Raw genomic sequence first — 22756 nt, forward strand, 5'->3', positions numbered from 1 at the left:
AGGTCGTGTGTTGACCGATATTTCCCTACCTGGAGGGCAAGATGGGTCTGAAGCCAGATGCTGCGAATATATACTTCGGTCAATCCGAACATCAAAGGAGACCGACAACAACAACCGGAAAAATCCATGAATACTAACGTTCCGGACGACAGTAACCAGCTTTTTAATATTCCAAAGAAATCAAGATCAAGGACACCAGATGGCTACATATAGTAAAGAGACATCGCGTCCAACCAAACACAACCGATGACCTATCGCAGGTTGGTGCTAGATCTATGCAGAATTCTGTCTTATGTTTTCGTAAATCTAAGCGCATTCTCAATAAGAGGCCGTTTTTGGTAGTTGGTTATCAACGTATCGTTAACACCGATAAGGTCGCCGATCGAGCCCGGCACTGGTCATTTCAAATTTCCTTTTTTGCTCTCTATTATCAGAGCGCAAACTTAGCCAGCGACAGCGATGGCGGTCTTTTTGTCACTTTCTAACACCTTCCTGAAGTGTGGTGCAGCATGCTGCGCTGACCCAAATCGAGTACTGATGCAGTCGCTCTGTAAACCAAGCCCGCAACTACCTGCCGCAGCTAGTATCCTGCTGAGCGAATTATCCAATAAAACTACACAAGGCTACACAAGGAAATCATGACAGTATATTGGATTACTGATATGACCGGAGACGACTATATGATCAAACCGAGGACCTGCCCAAGATCGATCCAGCGAGCCAGACTGCAGCGCATGCGCCCAGAACAGATGCTCCAACGAGCCGCTTTTCCCAAGAAGATTCAGCAGCCATGCGTACTGGCACGACATTTCCAGTCTTTGTAGATTGAGAGGATGGAAGTGCATCGGTGTTGTTCTCATGAAGTGGCTCCCTACGAGATGCAAAGTCCCGATCACGCTTGCGCCATTTTTCCACCAGTCTAGCGATCTCAACGAGATCATCCTTTAAAGAGCCTGGCTCGGTGGCATTCGCATGCTCGACTTCGACATTTTGAACATTACCGAAGAAGTCCACCACTGTTCTCAGGCGCCCCTCCTGCTCCCCGCCGGGAAAGAGGTCCCACCGAACACCCGGTTGCGAATGGATCTTCGACTCGTCGTACGAGTCGAACAAATCTCCCAGCGTCGCCTTCGAATTGGCACTTGTCACTTGAGTCTCTAAAAATTCCAGCACATAGTATGTCCAACGGTCGATCACCGCAACACCGACATCGTTATCCGCATGATGAGAGTAAGAGGACTGATCCAGCGCACTGGATCCTGTCGCGATAATATTTGGCGAGTAGAAGTGGGTGTACATAGTATTAGCCTGGCAAGTATCAATCATGAATAGCAGCTCATGATAACGCTTCTTCTCCCACATCTGGCCGAACGCATCCGCCAGGTCCCAGGCGCCAATCTCCTCTGAGTCTTGGAACTTTAAAAACTGATCGCCTCCGTGTCCGGTCATATAAACGAGCACATTGCTTCCAGCGTCGGAGCCCAGGCGTTTGCTTCGCGGCACGTCTTCGTCCAGTCGGTCGGTCAAGAGACGGATAAAGTTCTCCACGGTCACCTCGTAGCCTCGGTAGTCTACCTCAATGTTATCTCCGTATAAGTCGACTGCGCGATCGGCATTACTGTAGACCGTCCCTGGAAAAGCGTTTCGGGGATTGCAGGCCATGTCATCGGGAAGCATTAGGATGATTTGCGAATCGGGTATCCCCAGCCGCTTGACGGTGCGATATAGCGAGAGTACATTTGCAAGATGGCGGTAGTTGAACCAGAATCGAGACGTGGAAACGAGAACAGCCCAGTTTGAAGTGTGTTCCGTCACTGCCTGTGTCGCGAGAAGAAGGAATAGGAAGGAGAGGACTTGTAGGAGACCAAGATGAGGTGACATGGCGAACAAATGAGAATCAGGTCATAAGGGTTGGGTATATAGGTGAGCAAAGAAAAAGATACTGAAAGAGAGAGAAGCGAAGAGAAACAGAGATTAGGTCAGATATGCATCTGGAAGAATAATGAATAGGAAACGAGTGTGCCGTATGTTTTACAACGAGCTGATATGGGATTAATAATGAATGAAGATGGTGATCTAGCGGGGAGGCGTTGAAGACGGAGTGCCTGAAGATCCGCTGGCTTGGCATCAAACGTATCTGAAAGCTGTATCTATATGGAGTACCATCCTTGAAGTTTAATGCCACTCGCCCAAGGATCGAATAAGACTGCAATCTGCTTTTCTCCTTCTAAACATTGTCACTCAGTGCTGGACTGGTCAATTACGATACAGATTTTTTGATCTGGTAGTGTCATGTGACATAGTCTAGACTGTCAGGATGCCTTGATAAGCCCTCAAAAAGAACAATTCGATTTATTCTTAGCATCGTCCTGACTCTATTTGAACTGTTTCGAGAAAAGAATGCTTTCTGTATTCGAAAAAATAATGGAAATCAACAAGTGCCAATGAGGGAGTAATCAAAAGTCAATGCCGCCCGAATCTCCGAAGATAGAACAAAAGCAAAAGCGTCTATTCAAATCTATACTACATTCCAGACAATGTGAAATACAATTATGCTGTGAAGACACTGGACCGGAGACAGGAATGTAGATGTCATCTGCCGAGTTTGGCGAGTCTCAAGTGGGTTGCAGCTTGTTTTCTAACGGCAAATCATCAAAATCTACCACGCTCCGTATGGAAGATTTGGATATTGACCGAATTCAGACATTTTTGGTTTCGCAGTTAGGCGTCACGTCGTTAATTTATTTGCCAATCTCGACACCACCGGTGGCACCGAGGACACGCTTGATGTCACCATAGATGGCGAACTGACCGGCAGTGATGGAACCAACCATGAAAAGACTAGAGAATGGGCACATCAGCTGCTGTATCCTGAATCGTAAGAAATAGAAAACAGCGAGACTTACCGAGTACCAATACCAGCGTAACTGCCACGGATACCAAGGTCCTTGGCGATCTTGATGAGACGGGAGACAGTGCTCTCACCAGGAGCGCCCTTGGTCTTGTTGATCACACTGAGCATGGTGTCGGCGGGCTGAGAAACAAGGGCGGCAGCGAAACCGGCAATGAGACCAGAGCCAAGGTTGATACCAGTCTTAGCACCATCGGAAACGGTGTTCTTGTCGACTTTGCGGTAAACAGCCTCAGCAACCTTCTCGTAGACGACGAACTTGGCCATGGTGTAGGGAATCCTGAAGTTTACCAATTAGAAATCATCAAGCGACTCCATCGGTCGAGAGTGATCGACTTACTGCTTGAAGAGGATAGGACCGAAACCAGAGTAGAAAGCACCGATACCCTCGTTCTTGAGGATCTTGCCGAAGCCGCTCATGAGACCGCTAGCGAAGGTAGGCTCAGAAACGAGACGAATACGAGTGGCCTCAAGAGGGCAAAGGGCGATATCAGCGAAGAATTCGGCGGCGGCGGAGGAAGCGAGGTAGACAGCGGTTCTGTTGTTGGAAGCAGTCTCGTAGCCGAGCTGGTTGATGCACTGCTGCTTGAAGAACTCATAACCACCGAACTTGAAAGCACCCTGAAGGAAGTAACCGGCAGCAGTAGGACCGAAACCAGTGAGGAGAGCGCCAGCACCCTCGTTGGCAATGACCTGTCTGAAGCCACCAATCATACCACGGTTGTAGGTGACAGGGTCAAGCTGGATTCTGGTCTTGACGCTGTATTGAGAAGAGATACATCAGTACTCAGTTGATGTACACCGCAAAGCGCGCCGGGGGGTTTCGGAACTATGGCGCAATCGATGCGATTTGGGGGCAGTGAGGCTGAACAGTAGGACCTACACATCGACAGGGGTGAGGGCTCCGTGAGTGACGGAGCAGCAGACAGCACCAGCGAAGGCGAATCTGGAGTAGAGCTGGAAGCTGCTCATCTGAGGGGCGGCAGGAGCCACCTTCTCGACGACGGCATCGATCTTGGGAGAACCGGTAGTGGGAGCAGCGGCGGACATTGTGAATTATGTGCGGTATCTATGCAGGTCTAAAATCTAAACAAGACAAGGGCGGGAGAAGGATGGAGAAAGAGGAATCCAGATAAGAGATGATGTGAGAGTGGGGATGGGGTATAAACAAAAGCAATTGAAGCTTTGCAGAGTTTGGAAAGGGAAAAGGGAAGAGAGGAGGAAGACATGAAACTGAAGGGAAAAGGATTTCACATCGGCGAGACTGGGGAGCACAGACTGGGCACTAGCGGCACCGATCCCGAAAACTTTTCGCGGGCCAATGCGGGCTTCGCTCGGCAGCACGAACACAGACTTGCCACCGTTAAACTCCGATCGCCCGGCCAACATCAAGAACTTTTTAAGTATCAGGGATCTCAGAGGCACAATCAGCAGACATATTTGAGCTTTCCAGTCAGACAGAAGATTTTGACACTTCGAGATATGTGCTCTTATCGAGATTACTCAATTCTATAGACCATATTGGTCGCATCCACAGAGTAAACTGTAGATCAAGGGAGACAGTTGCTCAGTTTGGCGGAATTCCTACAACTACAACAAAGTGTGACTTCCCAAGCACTCATTTCTTCAAAATTTGACTGGGGAAAAATAGCGATGTCGTCACTCGTCTCAATAACCAATATAACTATGCTCATGACGGCGCTCAAAGTGGATATCTGTCAAGACTGGAAGTCCACGATGGAGTCTATTTGAAACTCTGTGTGAGCCTGAGGCATGCATTCTTCAAAATCTTCAGTGACCGCCTGGATTCCACGAATCAGATGCACGGATTCTATGTCAGGGGCGGCCAAGAGTGAATTCGAGATTCCCTATTTCCTATTGGCTTGATTTCACTCGGATAAATGCCGTCTAGCCACCCACAGGCTCAATGCGGCTCAGGCACAAGGTTCTCGATCCAGGAAGGAAGGGCTTTAAATATATGTTATGCCTCAGGTATCAACTTACCACACTATCAGATTGTTCTCCTGACTTGTATCTATCAAATCCTGATGACGTTGTTCATCTTCGAAGCATCTCCTAATTTATAGCCCGAAGAGCACAAAAAAGGTATCAGGGCGCTGCCAACAACACATGAGTCATGACCTTCCATTTGTCTCAAGTCCACTTGCACAAATACCGTTTTCTGTTTGTTCTTATACCGTTGCGCTAAGACTATTTGACTGATGATGTCTTGAAACTTAGCGGCATTGACAAAATCTGAGTAATTGTCATGACCTATAAATAATTACCCTAATATTTCCACCTCATTATTGATGTCGATGCTGTGTTTTTCAAGAAACTGGGCCACATAATACCTTCAAAGAGTCACTCTATTTCCTCATCCGCCTTCAGATACATAAGCATTATATCGCGGCTGTCAACTCAGCTGCGCTTCTCAAGATTTGCTTTTCAATCCCTCCAGACCAGTCAATGCTTTCTTTTCTTTCTAGCTGCCTCCCGAGAAAAAGGAAGGAGACGCAGAGATGGAATGAAATCGAAGGTCTGCGTTCCTTTTTCTTCCTTTGCGATCTGATCTAACGCTGTATTAGAAGAAGCGAAGCGCCTGGATCAGCTCCCGTCCTGGGATGCACCAGACAATCTGCTTCTGATGCAAACTTTTGAATGGCATATGCCAGCTGATCAAGCTCACTGGCGCCGTCTACGACATATTCTACCGAGTCTCAAGGAGATCGGTGTCGACAACATATGGATACCCCCAGGGTGCAAGGGAATGGACCCTTCTGGAAATGGCTACGACGTATATGATCTATATGACTTGGGTGAATTCGACCAAAAAGGATCGCGAGCCACCAAATGGGGAACCAAGGAGGAGCTCCTGGAGCTTACCACAGCCGCTCGAGATCTCGGTGTTGGTGTTCATTGGGATGCTGTACTCAATCATAAAGCAGGCGCAGATTTCACAGAACGATTTTTGGCCGTCCAAGTAGACTCGGAAAGTATGTTTCCCTTCAGTGGAGAGGTTGGTTAACCAGATATCTGATATACCGCGTTAGGACGAGATATTGAGATTTCGCGCCCAAAGGAGATCGAGGGGTGGGTGGGGTTTGATTTCACAGGTCGCGGCGACCTCTATAGCTCGATGAAATATCGGTGGTGCCATTTCAATGGCGTTGACTGGGACGAATCGCAAAAGAAGAACGCTATCTACAAGATTGCAGGGCCGAACAAGGGTTGGGCTAACGATGTCAGCCACGAGTTCGGCAACTACGATTATCTGATGTTCGCAAATCTGGATTACTCTAATGATGAAGTCAGAAGAGATCTTCTCAACTGGGGCGAATGGATCGGCACTCAACTGCCTCTCAGTGGTATGAGGCTAGACGCTGCGAAACACATGTCGGCTGCTTTCCAGAGGGACTTTGTCGATCATGTTCGGAAGACTCTAGGACCTGATTTCTTCGTGATCTCGGAATACTGGCGCTGTGATCTCAGAGTTCTCCTGGATTTCCTGGAGACGATGGAACACCGAGTTCATCTCTATGATGCGGTATTGGTTGACCGATTCTCGAAAGTCTCCCTGACCAGTGAAGCGGACCTACGGGGAATCCTCGATGGTACCTTGGTCCAGAGCAAACCTCAACATGCCATTGTAAGTTCTCCTAGATGTGTTCTGACTGCTGTCCCCACTAACCGTCTAGACATTTGTCACAACTCATGATACAGTAAGAAATCAACTTCCATTCTCAGTGTCTTAACACCTATTGACCTATAGTAAAGCAACCAGGCCAAATGTTAGAGGTATGTATTCATTGTCACGGTCTACGTTGACTGTTCCATCCTGACGAATCGTAAATAGCTGCCGGTCGCATCTTTCTTCAAGCCATTAGCATATGCTCTGATCCTATTACAAAATAGAGGACAACCCTGTGTCTTCTGGGGTGATCTCTACGGGGTCAGAGGAGGCAAACATCCAACGAAGCGTTCGTGTGGAGGCAAGCTTCCGATTCTCACAAAAGCCCGTAAGCTCTACGCGTACGGAGAACAGCGGGATTATTTCGACGAGCGGAACTGCATCGGTGCGCACTGCCTCACTTCTGGCGCTCATTTTGGCCGTACTGACGGGACAAATAGGATTTATTCGTTACGGCAACCGGCGGCATCCCTCGGGTCTAGCTTGTATCATGAGCAACGCCGGCCTATCGCAGAAGCGCATGTTCGTTGGTCAGCAGCATGCCGGAGAGCAGTGGACGGATATACTCGAGTGGCATTCCGGAACAGTCACCATTGACAGTCGAGGATACGGCATATTTCCCGTATCGAAGATGAGCGTCAGTGTGTGGGTGAATGCCAGGGCAGAAGGAAGGGAAAGCCTCAATAGTCACTTGTACGTGTCTCCTTTGCACCAGTCGATTTTCTTGGAGATTTACTCACAATCTGGCTTACAGTGATACGGATGTGTACAAATATGGACGTTCTCGAAGATGATAGCTTTCTCGGCTTCAATCTTCACGGCGATTTGACAGACCACTGTGTTCCCTGTCGATCGTCGATCCAAATGCGAGAACAGAAAGGACATAATGCCATTCAGCATTGGTGAAGCGCCGAGTATGCTCCCAGAACTGTACTAGTATTGTATAATATTCGAATAGCCAGCATGTGTACCATACACCCTCCGTTAAAATTGGGCGTCTTTCACTCTACTGATGGTAGGGGAATATTGACTGTATATATGAGGCTCATTTGCCTCTATCAGATACATATTGAAGAGATTCGTCCTTGTAACAGGCGCCAGCGAGGTCATGAATGACACCAGTAAGCAAAGACACAGTCCTCGTCCTTGACTAGAATACTCTCACCCTTTCATCTGACATGTTTACCGCCTTTCCAGCCCTCGATAATAATCCATGGATACTGCTTCCACCATGATGCAACCCTCATTGCCATAAGCCGAGCCACGGGCAGATGATACCACGATGACATCGTTCCGAGAGCTGTGCTCTTATATTCATCAATCTTTCTGTGACTGCGTCTAATACAGACGAAAGAGAGTCAACAATACATACTAGTCCTATCTGCTCACCATGCCTCATTATCTGGTTCGTATCCTCGAGTCCGACAACAAAGCGAATAGGATGACGCTGATTCTTTAAAAACAGGTCAAGTTCCCGCCGCAGGTGACGGTAGGAAATAAAAAGGAGTACGTTCTGGAATCTGCATGGTAGCCTTGAGAGTGACTGACTCTACGCAGAGTTCTGAACGAGATTGAATCTCACGGTGGCTCTTTTGTGAGAGAGGAGCGGTTCCTCAAGGCATACGTGTAAGATACTGAATCTAGGTACTCTGTACTCTACGTGCAGACTTACAAGGCTACTCTGGCAGTTATGATATTCCAGAGGAGGATCTGGATTTGAATAAGTTTCGGACGAAGAATTACATGTTCTCTTTGGAGAGACAGGATTAGACGGAGGGACCTTGATAGCTACTCTCGTCGGAATAGAATGGTCGATATAGTCAACATGATATCATGATGACTTTCTGGTCTCGATACGTAGGGTTTTATATAAGACGTAGTTGTACTTGCCTCTGCCACTTATATTCTGGGAAAGAAGATGACTTTAGCGTCCATTTTCCGAGCCGATCACTGCAGAATGCCTTTACATACAGTGAGCTGTCCACGTTGGTCGAGTGCAGAGTCGGACCATGAGGACTGACGTATCCAGCTCGTTCTACAAGACCACATGAGTGAGTCGGATATCGATCGGTGAGCTCTTTCTTGTTCTCGATGTGACTATTTATCTGCGTCCCCCCTCACTGATGTCTACTTCTGCAGGATGAAATCGCTTATCGAATCCGCTGGGGGAAGAATCACAAAACAAGCCGACAATCGCATTAGGTGGGTGACTACATATTGACTCCTTGAACAATTTCTAGAAAGGATACTAACACAGAGATTCCGAAATAGTTTTGAGGTACCCGATCAGTTTGACCTACATTTGATAACCAAGCATCTGGATGTGGAGACGTTGTCGGATCATCCGTGACTCTACTCGGGCTTAAAGTGGATACAGAGCTTGGTGATTGCAATAGATAAATAAGACTGAATAGCGCTATAATTTGTTGGACCAATCGACTCTCAGTTTTAGTAGAATCATTGTATTTGACATCATCGTTGTCCGCATGGCTATGAAACGTGGCTGAGGGCTCAAGGTATTCAGCATTCATGTCTAGCCTAACCACTCCACTCCACGTCCAGTCAGCTTACAGGGGGAAGATCTCAAGGATCGGCATAATTAAATAATGATACACCAGTCAGGTAGCATCATGCATGGAGTCACTAAATATAGTCCTGTGCGCCTAGTGGTCTGTTCCTTTGTGACACGCTTTTAGCTGCAGAGATAGGCTCATCTCGCCGGTTTAGTGTCGAAGTGGCTGGTCCTTCAGTCTGTCTACAGAGTAGAAATCACTGGAATCAAGAGATATTAAGCCATATTAATATTGACGATCCCCCATTCAGAGCTTTTCAGTCTTTTTCTCTCCCCTCTTTCTCTCGTGCTCAATCTCAGTCAACGACTACTCCATATAATCATAATGTTTCGATAAGATACCCACGCTCGCTTGTTGTCGCTCGCTATTTCGCTTCTGCTACTGTTGATTCTGAGTTTGAAACCGTCAGATATAAGAGAATTTGGGATTAATGTCTCGCCGATAAAATGTCTTCTTCCCAGTATCAAGAGCTCTGGGTGTCGCAGGAACCCGTACAACCCGCGACTCGAGAGACCGACACTGTGCGATCGGTATGGCAATTCCCGGCGGCTATGGCATCGACGCTGTCGCTTGTTGGGTATGTACGAAACAAATAATGCTACGTGAATGTAGGGTCTGATAGTGTCTAGGTACTTGATGATTCCACTCGCACTTGAAAAGCCCGAAGACAACCCGCAGATCAACAAGACGGTCCTGACCATCGCCGCGATGGTCTTGATCGGCATCGCTTACGCGCTGTCTTTTGTGATCGTTTGCGCTCAGATCGACCAACGAGCCTATCTCCTCTACTCTGTCTTTCTGTATGCCCGCTCTTAAGAGGTGTAACAACGAACCAGACTACAGACTAACCAGACTCCCAGCCCCTGCCTCTCATCGAGCCTCTTCGGCCTCTTCAACCTCGTCTTCAACATCCTCTGCCGCAACATCCTCCCCATGAACAATCTGGCAACCATCGTGGTCAGCCTTTGCTGCGCCTTTGTGTTTCTCTACGCGCTAGGCGCACTGTGGATCTATGGACGGACCGTCGCGGACGAGACGCGCCTCCAGTACGGCTCTGGGAGCCCGATCCTACTCACCGAGGAGGAGATGCAGCGCCAGCAGCTTGTCCGATTACTGCAGCAGAATGGAAAGAAGAAGAGGTCTAGTGCGAAGGCGGTGCAAAAGACTTTCAAGGTTAATGTGCCGGAGGTCGTGAGTCCGGGGAAAGGGTGGGATCGGTATATGGCGCCGAGGGAGGATTATTTTATTTGATGGCGGAGGAGATGACGCTTGTCATGATCTCATGTGGACGAATGCATTATGTGAAGCTGATACGCGCAGGCACGGCTGATGATACATAGATCAGACACCGGCTATCTGCGCCAGAGTTGACATCTGACATACTGCAAGCTTTCTGGCTGCTGGCTGTCTAGCAGTTAGATGCAAGAGCTTGTGAATTGACGAGCGCAAGTCGCAAGTCCGCGGCTAGGTCGGCATGCGACATGTTGATTGAACTGCTTCAAAATAGATCGCATCTTGCTCGATGCTATATTTGCTACATATTTGTGGGCCGGTCGTGTCTGCCTGCTCTTGTGTAAATCTCATCGGATGGGCACATGTACTGAGAAATTCCGGCTAAAGCTCACTGCCATCGTCAGAAATGACCAGATGAGCCTTCTGATTTCAATCCTGCTGATCCCTCCAAATGAAGAAATATAGTCGGAGACTCGGACTTCAAACTCATGAAGGTTATAAGGGGCTTGTTAATGAAAATCATGATGTGGAGGTCGCCCTTCCCAGTATCCAGGCCGGCAACTGAACTGGCGGGTAGACAATAAATACGATGAGTTGTCTCTAGTACGTTATTAATGGCACCTGTGCTATGATGAGTGACTTCGTATCCGTACAGCCGAGCCTATTCCCTCGACGGACTGATTAGTGACGCCTATCGTCATCTGAAGTCGGCACATCCAGACAGTGGAGATACCTCGGCAATTTCCGAATCGGGAGACCCGTGCACCGCGTGAAGGACCGAGGACGCCGTCATCATCCGCTTCAAATGATCGCTCTTCTCCTTTTCTAAGTCCTTATCTTTTATCGCCAGATTGCAGCATACATTGAACCCTGAGAAATCAACATGGCGAAACGAGTGACATTGTTCGAACCCCCGCCACTGGATGAATCCAAGGCGCCGATCGAAAACGTTTTGGAGTTGACCCCAGTTGTTGACATCGGCCCCGTACGTCTCCCTTTCTTTCACGCCGCCATTAGACTTCTCAACAGGAATCATTTTCTGCTTTTCTTCCTATACTGACACGATCTAGGATGTCTTCACCAACACCCGCCCGCTCTGGCATCCCCCCGGCGCCCGCGGCATCTTCGGCGGCGCCGCCATCGCCCAGTCCCTCTCGGCCGCAATGCGAACGGTACCGACCGATTTCGCCGTCCACAGCATGCACTGCTACTTCGTTCTAGCGGGCGACTCCGAAATCCCCATCCTGTACCACGTCGAGCGAGTCCGCGACGGCCGCAGCTTCATCACACGCACCGTGCAAGCCCGGCAGCGCGGCCGACCCATCTTCACAACAACCCTGAGCTTCAGCCGGGCCAACAGTGGCGGCAAGAAGCGCCTCGAGCACGCCACGCCCAAGCCGAGCCTCGCCGATCCCGCCGAAGGAACCCGAGCCTCGCTGGAGGATAGCCGGGGGCCGTTCGAGACACACAAGGCGGGGACCGTCAACCGTAAGCAACTGCCTCCACTGCAATGAGGTGCTGGAACTGACGCTAACGCTGATGGACAGGCGACTCGCCCAACCCCGAGGACAAGCGCGTGCGACGGTTCGCGCGGGCCCGCGGCCGCATCTCCGAGGCGGGCGGGCACCAAGCGCACCTCTCCGCGCTGGCATACATCACCGACAGCTACTTCATCGGGACGGTGGCGCGGGTGCAGAACATCCCGCGGTTCTCGTCGCCGGCGGAGCTGCGGCGGGCGCTGCAGGCGCTCAAGAACCCGTCCGACCTGGACGACGAGGACATCGCGCGGGCGATCAAGGAGCTGAAGGAGGAGGAGGCGGCCGATCTGCGGCGGCGGCTGGAGGGGGCGCTGAGCGAGGCGACAAACCAAAAAAGCCAAGATCGGAAGGAGGTCGGGATGATGGTTAGTCTGGACCATTCGATCTACTTCCACAATCCGTGGGCGTTCCGGGCGGACGAGTGGATGCTCATGGAGATGGAGAGCCCGTGGGCGGGCGAGGGCCGGGGGCTGGCGATCCAGAAGATCTGGTCGCGGGATGGGACGCTGATTGCCACTTGCACACAGGAGGTACGTTGCACTCGCTAACCTTAGGGTTTGGGCTACTGCCTGCAAGAAAACGGCCGCTAATGCTTGTCTTGTCTTTCAGGGAGTGGTGCGATTAAAGCAGGACGAGCCTCCTCGTTCGAAGATCTAGCGGTAATCGACTAGACCTGTTTTCATTTCTTTCTTTCCTTTTCATTATTCACTATAATCTTGATAGACTCGACGGACACATCTGGCCCCTTTTGCTTCTGCTTTATACATACTACCTTTGTTGTACCTATTCATTTACCGGGTTTAGAGCCAGGAACAGTAGTATCAGTTTTGAGCGTATACAATGACACTATTTCAACAATTTCAATAGGATTGTCAATGCCTGGATGAATGAACGCTTTGTATTTGAGTTCAATGTTCAGAGCACGTTGCTTCAGCAGCGTTTGCTGACGGAACCCACGAACAAAAACCAAGGAGACAAGAGTAGGGTCTCCCTCAAAGTGTTGAACGCTTGCCTGTCGAATCATGGTAGTCGTCCATGATCGAGCAAAATTGGAAAGTAGAGCAGAAAGCCGACCCAGAAAGAAAACAGATGACGATGACGCTAAGAACTTTTGAAATCAGAGATAGCCGCCCACCGTTTACTTTTGCAGAAACGAAGAGAAATAAAAGAAATTGCGCTAATACTACAAAATCAAGAATCATACGTCCAATTTCTCCGACTCGAGGTGCTGCGGAAGTGACTGCGTGCGCTTTTCGCAAAATTCGAGGACCTTGGGTCCCCAGATCTCGCGGCCCTTGTACTCGCCCACGTAGTCGGGCCAGCTCTTGGTCTCCTTGGCGAGATTCTGGAGTTCCTGCATGGGCAGTTCGTCCAGCGTCGTTAGGAAGGTCTTGACGCCGAAGACGATGGTGCCTGTTTTCGGTAGGCGGCGGAAAGTCTGGCGCTCGCGGCGGATGACGATGTCTTCTGGTGCCGGGTCGGGGTTGTCCTCTGAGAGGGTCGTTGGGCGATAGAGAATCTCGAAGAGGGTCTCGTCGGGACGCTTGACCTCGACGAAGTAGTTGGATCGCTCCATTGGAGAAGTGGGTGTGAGACGAGCGAGGAATCTGTGAGAGTCAGCGTACCGTCTTTTCTCGAAATGACATTCGGGGCTACACACTTGCTAACAGAATTGGCAACCTGCTGATGCCACAGAGGCACAGGATTGTGAAGCTGGGATATCGTCCAACCGATACGTTCCTTGACTGTCCAGCCAACAGGGAAGAGACTGGCGCTGGCGGCTCTATTCGCGGTGGTCAGTCAGGTAGGCTATCAGCGCTGCATTTCACTTCGACTTACAGGTAATACTCGCCGTCGGCGTTCTGCATCAGAATGCTCAAGTCCTCCATGGTGAGCCGGACGGCGATTTCCAGAGGATCCACCTGCTTGTTCTCCCCTCCGAAGACGAAAGTTTCCCCCGTCATTCGATTGTGGATGGCCGACTCGTTCCCGGACTTCTTCCGCTCAAACACGTGCGGGAATCGCTGGCAGAGAAATTCAACCACTTCCTCCAGCGCCTCGAGACACGCATCGTACGACTCTGGCAGGCATTGGAGAACCTTTTCCCTCTCCTCTCGCAGCAGTCGACTCCGCACATGATGCTCGTCCATGTAATTCTTGTCGACGGTGAGCCAGTTCTCCACGTCCAGCTTCCGGATGTCCATCATGACCCGGTATCGCTCCCTTCCTCTGATGGGTTGGGCCGGGTAAGGCGCCATGCGCTTGACATCAGTGCAGCCTGCATGCTGGGCAGATTTCTGAAAGTATGATGCCAGCGGCCCTTTTCGTAGTTTAATGACGAGAAGGGGTATGAGGAGGATGAAGAGGACAGCCCATGACAAGCTATTCATTGCCTTTGACAATGGTACCACAATGCAGATTCAAGCACAATACCGAAACAAATTGTATAAGACAGAGATGGAAGAATGGAAGAAAAGGAAAGAAAAAGAGAACAGGAAGAAGGGGCACACTCTAAAGAGACTTTTGGTGTAATCTACACATCCAGGACGGACTCGACAGGGCAACACGGGCAATTAGACATGGTCGACCTCCACTCTCAATGGAGGGCAATGGCCTCAATTATAGTTGCCTGGACCCATGGAGCAGAAGAAGATCATCTTGGTCAGACGATTAACTTCCAGCGACTCGAGAGGGTCCAGCATTCCGGATTCAGGGAGCTGTGCAAGACTGGACTGGACTGGGAGATGATACGTTCAAGGCTTTCCCCGCAAAAGCCGCAATTCGCCGCCTTTGTAGAGAGAAATAGAACCTGACAGCATCCACATGATCAGCAGATGTATTAGGAGGTAGTAAGGAGAATATAGTGTAAGGTACCGTCACTACCTACTCAGCTCGCGCTGTGTAGCGTTGCCGTGCAATGACCAAGCAGGTAGGAAAAGCAAGCTCCACAGGATTCCTCCACAGGGAATCCTTAGTAAGGTAGAAAGTAAGCTAACGAGTGGGTACCTATACCATGGATAATGAATGGAGAGAAATGACTGGAGCGCGCCAGACAAAAAATCATGTCGAGATTTACCTTACTCCGTAGTCTCCCCGCCATACTTATTACTAGAGAGGTATCTACACATGTTGTCGAAGCTGCTGCTGAGACGAGACCCATAGTGAGGAGATTCAGACAATCTGAGGTCCACCGTGTACTCTGCCATATCCTCATTCATCTCATCCTGAAAGTAATCGGAATTACACACTGGTAGGTAAAGTCAGGTGCAGCTCACGCGGATACAGTCCGTGCGCCAGGTCCCAGACCCCGTGAGCTGAATGGAAAGCATCATGATGAGGATCCCCCTGCCTATCGAGGTCAGGTTTTGCGGCTCCATTCCAGCGGTATCCCGTCTCTTTCCCGACTGGAAATCACCACCGATGGTCGAGGCCGAAGAGGATCTCTAGCTATAGCACTTGGCAGGTATGTTGGTCATCACACGCATCGTCATACTACTACTGCCTACCACTAGCACTACATACATAGATAGAGAAGAAATGAAAAGCGTGGGATGCAGCGTGGACCAAACCCCGATTCGGAAGTCGGTGGTCAGTGGTCACACAGTTTCATCAACATTACCTATCTACACTTTTCAGGTGGCTGTGATTCGACATGATTCCCCCTGAGAATTCTGCTGGGGAATTCCCTCCGACTGGCTTTGTCAGTACTACTGTATACATCCACAAAGTCTACAGAGACTCTGACGTATATATGGGGTGGTTTCAGAGACGATCTTTGGCGACCCCCGCGGTGCTAGCCACTTACATCTAATATTTGATAAAAGGTAGGGATAATGATCACGCAGACTACCTGGCAGCGATCCACTTAGCGAGGAGTCCAGATCTATGATTTTCATTTTTGTCTTATGGTTATGGACCCATCCAGAGTTATTGAATTGAAACCCATCTTTCGTCAATAAATCATTTGCCAGGATACTTATATTATTACTACCCCGGTCCACTCTAATAATCTGGGGGTTGCGCTGCAACCGCCAGTACCAATCTCGCGCAAAGCGCGCTTCCCGCTATCCTCGCATTGTTTGGGTCGTGTGGAGCAGCTCAATACCTAGCTGGAGCCGGTCGAGGTTGAGGAGTGTTGAGGGTCGACTTTTGAGAATCACCAATTTTCATTTTATTCAGAGAGAGTTAATAATTTTGTGTGCGTTTTTTCTTTTTCATCCTCATTTTCATCTACAATTGCTTTTTCTGTAGCCTCGTAGAGGTACTCCGACACAATTGCTGCACAGTGCCAACTGCCAACGCCAACGCCAACAGACTTTTGCTCCTTTCCTGACCAGAGGCTTGACTACTGTAGGCTACCGAGCTAGTAACTACAGTAGCTCCAAGGAGAATCGATTCTCCTTGAACTCTAAAGATGAGCTGATCTGCTAGACGGGACTACTGTAAGTATCTAGTGCGGTATTGCTTTTTTGCCTACCCGCCAGCTTGTCACTGCTCACCGTTGTCAGTACTGGTGATAGCTACTTGGTACCTGAACCGAGCCCATGGAATAAGCATCATCTCCAGTTCATAAACCAAGGAACGACTATAAAAAGGGTCAAAAGGCCTTGTTAGTTGTCACTGAGACTCTGCTCTGGCCAGGCTCTACAATAACTCAGCAATGCTCCACCAACTACTTTAGTCAACCACTGAAGAGATCCCTCGTACAAAGCGAGCCCAAGAAATCTGACTGGTTAGTGGTTACTTAGCTCCTAGATAGCTCAAGGCTGTGCAAGCTGAAGATCCGCGCCCCAAGCCCAGGGCTGACTGTCCGTGCACTGCACCGACTGTGCCACTGCCAGTCTGCCACTACTACCCCATCTCATCGTCTCAATCATGGACTGATGATGCTCTGATAGTCTACACGGCATCGAGTCCTCGGCATCGCCATCGGCCATCTAAGTATCAAAAGCTACTTCGACTGGTAGAGGAGACACAAGTACTCGTAGACCATACCCGAAGAGACTTTCGTTATTGCATGCATATAACTTAATCTTCTCGCTTGGGCTCTCGCCTCCCCTCCCCTCCCCTCCCGGGGGGGAGATCATTTCTCACTCCTATGGGTCATTGCATCAGCTGACTTCCGTCATTGCTGACGCATCATTAAATCTAGACTAAGGTAGACTGTAGATGCAGGATGCACCACTACCTTGGCCTCCGCGGGCAGTCAGTCTGGATGCGAACGTGTGGCCGACACGTGCAGACGACAAGTAAGTCCGTGTCATGCAAGACAGGCAGGAGGTCACTCGACCACTGCTGCTAAATTCACCTACGGTATTATCTCATTATGTATGTCAATGCTCTAGCTGGCATCCACGTTTGTCAACGGCGTCTGCAGCGTGGCCTGGGTATCCCTGTTCCTTTTCTTGTGCAACCTGTCTGTCTACCCAAGATGGAGGGTTAGGCAGGACTCTAGGTACCCTTCTTTATACTGAACTCATTTTCATGGGAGGCTCAATCATATACTATATCGGGTTCAATTAAAGTCGTCAGGAATCATAGAGGTATCTAGGTAAGAAGAAAAACAAACAGGACATGACCACATCATATACCAGCATCAGAATCTTCCAAGTGGCTCCGCACATGCCATATAAAAGAGAAAGATATAGACTCCCCATCCATTCACAGCTGGATCATTCAAAACAGCCAATGGTTCTTATAGTCCGTCCGCGAGTAGCAAACTCGTATAATAAATCATTGCCATGACACGCAAGGATCCGTGCCATCCACCCTCGTGTCAAAATCATTTCGTTTCGATGAGCCATCTCGCTGATGCCATTTTTCATTTTGTTATTTTTTTTCTCCTAATGTTTACCGGAATTTGGCTCGGCATCGGCCCATGACCTCACCCTGGCAAACCAGTTCGGCACTGAACTCGCTACCGTCGAGCGTCAGGTAGATGTCAAAGTATACCCGGTAGAATGTGCCCTGCGGAGTGTCCATGCGCTCAAAGTCGGTCTCGAGATTCTTGCGTGACAGGTCCGACGTCAGGGTCACAACCTCTTTGATGCCTGTATCGTTCACGTCAGTCCACGTCACCGGTCACAATAAGAAACTCAAGCACTTACGCGGATCCTTGGTGTACTCTGGACAGACATCCTCGTCACAAGCGTACAGGATATCCTCGTACATCAGTGTTGCTCCCGGTGCCACCTGTCGGAAAAAGCTGACCTTGACCGGTTCGCCGATCTTGACTCGCTCGCCCTTTTGTACAAAGATCTGCCGTGTGTACTTGCACCGGTCTCTACCGTCCAAACTGGGAACACGGTATTGTTCCGGGTGATAGCCTTCCTTGAACGGTTGGAGAGTGGCCATGAGGTAGTGCCGACGCGCCACTCGGTGGGTGATCACTCGTTCTGTGATACCGGCGGTCACGGCTCCTTTGACAATCGCGGCAACAGAGTCCATGGGTCGCACCACCTTGGACTGATACTGCGGCGGTACATGGAGCTTGATCTGCTGGAACAGATATTCAGAGGCACCGAATCCGCCGACCACGAGAACGTTCTGCCAAATCGTCAGTGGGAATTTAACATTATCGCAGAGACAAACCTACCTGGAGCGATCGATTCTGCGCTTGAATCGCGATGATCTGATTCCGAACCAACTCGAGAATACGGTTGACGACAGGCTCGAAACATTGAAGGATTTCCTCATTGGTAAACGTCATGTACCCCTCTTCGATGCCAGCCTCGGGAAAGTCTGCTTCGATACCAACATCCACGGCCCACTTCTGGCCATTGTTGCGGAAATCGGCCTTGATCCGGTTCTCAAAGTCCATAATGCACTTTGCATACACCTTTCCCGCGGTTCTCGAACCGTCGGGCAACTTCATCTTGCGAATCTTGGCCCGCAGGATGTTGCTGAAATTCCGGTTCAGAGCCGTCGAACCGCACGAATCTCCCGATCCCGCCGTACACTCAGCCACGCTGAATGGCTGCTCCTCTTCGACCTCGTACGCGATCAGATCCACTGTTCCTCCACCGCAGTCAACGATCAGAATCGCATCCCCGACCTTGAGCTGAAGTAGACCGGTCTTCGCGCAGAACAGTGCGGCAGCCTCGGGCTCCGAGATCAACGTCAGGCGGTTATCGTTCTCATCGCGCAGAAATCCAGCCTGCAGGGCCGCCGCCCTGGTTGCTGCCTTCCCAGCATCATTCCAGATCGCAGGCACGGTGAGATAGTATCGGATATTGCGCTCTTCTCGAGTAAACACCTCACCTAGGGTCTTCTGTAATTGCGCCCGCATCGCTTGTCGCAACTTAAAGAGGTAATCGGCTGCAACATCGATCTCCGATTTGCCGGGAGGAAGAGGTGGAAGGTTGATGGGATCGATATAAGTATTGCCGGAGAGCATGAGCTGTAATTTGAACCATTCGACCTTTTGCACGCCGGGCTTCGGGTAACCAGTGGGTGCCAGAGCCTCCGCAATATCCGGGCCCCAGCCTACCACCTTCTGATATTGATCGTAGTACAAGACGGTGGGAATCTAGATCAATTCAAACAGTCAGAAACAATAAGCGCCACGCGATGTCTTCGCAGGTTTCTAAGCGCCCACCTTTTGCTTGGTATGCGTTCCTGCTCCGGGCCATTCTGTAATGATATCCTCCCGAGCCTCATTGTTGGTCGCAAATGCGAAAGCGACACCCGAGAATGTTGTACCAAAGTCAATACCAACGATCAGTTGTGCCTTGCTCCGACCAGCACCCTCGACCTCGACTGCGGGGTTCCGTACGTTATACTGGGGCTGCGGCAACGAAGGAGGGATTCCATGTGGAACAGGTTGCTGCAACGGATATCCAGGCGGAGCGCCCATGGGCTGAACAGGCTGGTGCCCGTACTGCACGTTGGTGTTCAGCGGGGGCGGGTGATGAGCCAACTGTTGACCGGGCGGCATGGGGCTGGTTGGCCGCCCCGCGGTGTTGTAAGTATAACTCGGAGGGCGACCCAACGTATTCTGATTGTTCATGGGGAGACTGGTCGAAGAGGAACTATGGCCAGAAGGCGGAGAGCTGGGGGAAGTGGCGGTTGAAGGCGGGGCGACGAGAGTGTGGGTGGACGGGCTGGGACTGGCGACCTGGGTAGCGGAGACGGAGACGCCGCTATTGTTCTTATTGCGTTTGAAGCCGAAGGATTTAAATCGTGAGCTCATCAGGTCCATGTGAAATGACCTGTGACGGAGGCAACCCGACAAGAAGAGACAAGAGGGAGTTCAGGAGGAGGACGAGGGAGAGGGAGAAGGGGCGGGGAGAGAGGGGGGAAGAGGAAAACAATGAAAGAGACCGAGTCAGCCGATGATGGAGAAAGAGGAAAGCCAGTGCTTGCAAAGGGCGGATGAAACAAACAACTCCTTTGTTTGAAGAATTTTTTAGCTTTCTAATCTGGATAGGTTAGGCAGAATTTGGGTGGAGGAAGAGGAAGAATGATAGTGATGGAGGAACACGAGCCAGGCTGGATGAATGGAATCAAGGGATCAACTGTCGTGATTTCGTTTGCATGGGGCAAGGCTGACACTTTGGAGGCGTCACAGAAGACCTGACGTGCTGGATCATCAAGATTAACCGAGTCGATAGGCTTCAATCAATATTGATCAAGCCGTAAATTGAAAGTGACTATTATGAATTGATGAGAGAAGATGCGAATGGATGCTTATTGTTACTGACTTGGCTTATGGCTACAGCACTTGGTCAGCAACACAGCAGTTACCAATATGTCCTCTGCAATGCCACTGTTTCTAACTTCGGCGTTGGTCTGGAGTTTGAAGATATCGAGTCTTTTTGTTTGATAATTAATACTTTCTATCTTTAGTATCTCTTTTGCAATCGAGGGCATGCGATTGACAGAGAGTTGCTAAGCCATGTTCCTTCCCTTTGTTTGTCTGGTTTGTCTGCGGCTGAATCCTGTCTCTGTACGCATGTTGTGTTTCGTATTGTATGATACCGTGTACAGGTGACCAGATTTTCGAGTCTCAACGCTCAAGCACTCAATAGGTAATCCTGCTGTGCATACTGCGATGTACCTTGCTATCAATGTTGTATTTTTGATGCGAGTCAGCAATCTGACAGTGGTGAGCAGCAATAGGCCGACCCTTGACCTCGTGTTAGATCGCAAGGCGGATTTCTATAATCCATTCAACAGCGTTATGAAGAATTCCTCTTTCATTACTTTAATTTTTACTTCCTGTCTTGCGCGCTACCCAATGCGATGGCTGGTAAAGGTTCTGCAGCATACTGCCCGGATCCTGAATATAACCACACATGGGCCGGTTTTCCACCGGCTGCCGTTTCTCGATGCTGAAGCCCATTCGCTCGACAAGGCAAAACACCTCTTCTTCTGTCAATTCCACATTCCCTGGCTCTCCAATGCCCTGAGATTGATCACTTCCACTGCCCTGGCCCTTATTACTGCCATCCTCAAAGTGCCACAGTAAGGGTCCAAGATTGATCCAAAGACCGTTGGGCTTGAGGCAATGTTGGATGGTTTCGATGTAGCGAATGAGATTCGGGGCCGTGTCAATGAAGAAAACGGTAGCCACGGCATCGAACGCCTCTTTGTTTGAGGGATTGTTGTAGAGCACGACGAAATCCGCCGCGGACATGCTCATTGTTCCAAATGGCGACGCGTCCCCGGCTTGAGCCTCCATCATCGCTGTCGCAGGGTGCTTGTCCGGGATCATGACTTTCTGTAGCTGCTGTTCGCGCGACAGGAGGTTGGAGAAGTGCAGCGCGAACGGGTACAAGGCGTGCTGCTGAGGACCGCGGGTGTGGTTTAGAACCCAGCTGCTGGCCAGCAGCTGGTGATAGGAGATCTCATTGCCTTCTGCAGCGAACCCTGCTTGACAGATCTCGAACACCAGTCTCCCCAGACCAGCACCCGGGACGAGCACTCGGATCTCATCCTCGGCAGAGTGCCGGGGTTGGAACTCGACGCGCAGATCACGGAGAACAGGCTCGTAGCATACCTCTCTCTCCGCTCTTCCCTCGGCGCTCCAGTCACGGTAGAACTGACGGATAGTTGAGTGCGCCTTGTTCACATCTGAAGACGTGGCCGTACCGTGCCAGTTCTGCCGTGGATCATTGGGATCCGGCTCGGCTGGCAGGCCGAACGAGGCGAGGCCTGTCGCGAGAATCGAGTCCGCGATGTCAGCATTGACATCAATAGCGTCATCCACGCAGTTGAAGTTGTCTAACAGGGAGAACGGTGGCTCTGCCAGCATCTGCCAGTGCGACGATGGGAGAGCATAGAACGCTTGCCGGCGGCGATGTGTAGTGTTCATATGTGCTGTTCTCCGATATTGCCTGGTCCACGTCAGCGATTATTGTTATAAAATAGCAGTAAGACATCTTGATGGAAGATCAAAGCCATAGCATCTCGAATCGAGATGATCACGAATTCTGGCGACCTCTGGATAGCCTCACACACCTGAAAGAATCCAACGTAGCAAAGAGAACCCGCCGTTCTTCGGGGTCTGCCAGGGGATCAAAATCCCCCGACCAGCTTCGAACGTCTTCCGAGTCATCAACATGATCATTTTGCTGCAGTTCGGTTGCCATTGTGGCCGAAATGGTGTCGAGGTGGTCGTCTCTGAACTGGCTCCCGATTGCGCAAACCTCCAGAAGCACAATAACTATTTCAATGAGGCTTCAATGCATTTTCTAGCTCTAGTAACATATACAACTGACATGCGCTGTCGGTATATCCAGAGTTTGGAAGAACCCTCTTCGCGCTGCAGTCCGCAGTGGTGAAATACGTGGACCCGCTCTGTTTGGCG

The 22756-nt window shown here is 50.1% G+C and overlaps 9 protein-coding genes across 9 annotated transcripts; 4 read left to right on the forward strand and 5 right to left on the reverse strand.

The window, feature by feature from the left end:
* Positions 1-684: 684 nt before the first annotated feature.
* Aspvir_008886 (GPI-anchor transamidase) lies at positions 685-1881 on the reverse strand (the record flags this gene model as incomplete). Its single annotated transcript, XM_043272042.1, has 1 exon — positions 685-1881. The coding sequence occupies one exon, from the start codon at positions 1879-1881 to the stop codon at positions 685-687; it is 1197 nt and encodes a 398-aa protein (XP_043127977.1).
* Positions 1882-2741: 860 nt separating this feature from the next.
* Positions 2742-3961, reverse strand: Aspvir_008887 (putative mitochondrial phosphate carrier protein (Mir1); the record flags this gene model as incomplete). The annotated part of the gene is made up of 4 exons (XM_043272043.1): positions 2742-2841; positions 2907-3191; positions 3252-3671; positions 3795-3961. 4 exons carry the CDS (start codon positions 3959-3961, stop codon positions 2742-2744), a joined length of 972 nt encoding a protein of 323 aa, XP_043127978.1.
* Positions 3962-5380: 1419 nt separating this feature from the next.
* Positions 5381-7396, forward strand: Aspvir_008888 (uncharacterized protein; the record flags this gene model as incomplete). The annotated part of the gene is made up of 8 exons (XM_043272044.1): positions 5381-5450; positions 5500-5907; positions 5965-6560; positions 6610-6633; positions 6689-6709; positions 6768-6987; positions 7043-7295; positions 7357-7396. The coding sequence occupies 8 exons, from the start codon at positions 5381-5383 to the stop codon at positions 7394-7396; spliced, it is 1632 nt and encodes a 543-aa protein (XP_043127979.1).
* Positions 7397-7992: 596 nt separating this feature from the next.
* Aspvir_008889 (uncharacterized protein) lies at positions 7993-8372 on the forward strand (the record flags this gene model as incomplete). Its single annotated transcript, XM_043272045.1, has 4 exons — positions 7993-8007; positions 8068-8108; positions 8160-8228; positions 8291-8372. The coding sequence occupies 4 exons, from the start codon at positions 7993-7995 to the stop codon at positions 8370-8372; spliced, it is 207 nt and encodes a 68-aa protein (XP_043127980.1).
* A 1249-nt stretch (positions 8373-9621) lies between these two features.
* On the forward strand, positions 9622-10426 carry Aspvir_008890 (uncharacterized protein; the record flags this gene model as incomplete). Its single annotated transcript, XM_043272046.1, has 3 exons — positions 9622-9752; positions 9805-9975; positions 10036-10426. 3 exons carry the CDS (start codon positions 9622-9624, stop codon positions 10424-10426), a joined length of 693 nt encoding a protein of 230 aa, XP_043127981.1.
* An 865-nt stretch (positions 10427-11291) lies between these two features.
* On the forward strand, positions 11292-12603 carry Aspvir_008891 (uncharacterized protein; the record flags this gene model as incomplete). Its single annotated transcript, XM_043272047.1, has 4 exons — positions 11292-11393; positions 11479-11896; positions 11956-12476; positions 12556-12603. 4 exons carry the CDS (start codon positions 11292-11294, stop codon positions 12601-12603), a joined length of 1089 nt encoding a protein of 362 aa, XP_043127982.1.
* A 541-nt stretch (positions 12604-13144) lies between these two features.
* On the reverse strand, positions 13145-14336 carry Aspvir_008892 (heme-dependent oxidative N-demethylase family protein; the record flags this gene model as incomplete). The annotated part of the gene is made up of 3 exons (XM_043272048.1): positions 13145-13553; positions 13607-13729; positions 13786-14336. The coding sequence occupies 3 exons, from the start codon at positions 14334-14336 to the stop codon at positions 13145-13147; spliced, it is 1083 nt and encodes a 360-aa protein (XP_043127983.1).
* Positions 14337-17796: 3460 nt separating this feature from the next.
* On the reverse strand, positions 17797-20146 carry Aspvir_008893 (Hsp70 family protein; the record flags this gene model as incomplete). Its single annotated transcript, XM_043272049.1, has 4 exons — positions 17797-17996; positions 18054-18492; positions 18542-19474; positions 19544-20146. The coding sequence occupies 4 exons, from the start codon at positions 20144-20146 to the stop codon at positions 17797-17799; spliced, it is 2175 nt and encodes a 724-aa protein (XP_043127984.1).
* Positions 20147-21151: 1005 nt separating this feature from the next.
* Positions 21152-22538, reverse strand: Aspvir_008894 (carnosine N-methyltransferase family protein; the record flags this gene model as incomplete). Its single annotated transcript, XM_043272050.1, has 2 exons — positions 21152-22283; positions 22408-22538. The coding sequence occupies 2 exons, from the start codon at positions 22536-22538 to the stop codon at positions 21152-21154; spliced, it is 1263 nt and encodes a 420-aa protein (XP_043127985.1).
* Positions 22539-22756: the final 218 nt, after the last annotated feature.

This window comes from Aspergillus viridinutans (genome assembly GCF_018404265.1).
Source record: "Aspergillus viridinutans IFM 47045 DNA, scaffold_7, whole genome shotgun sequence".
NCBI lineage: Eukaryota > Fungi > Ascomycota > Eurotiomycetes > Eurotiales > Aspergillaceae > Aspergillus > Aspergillus viridinutans.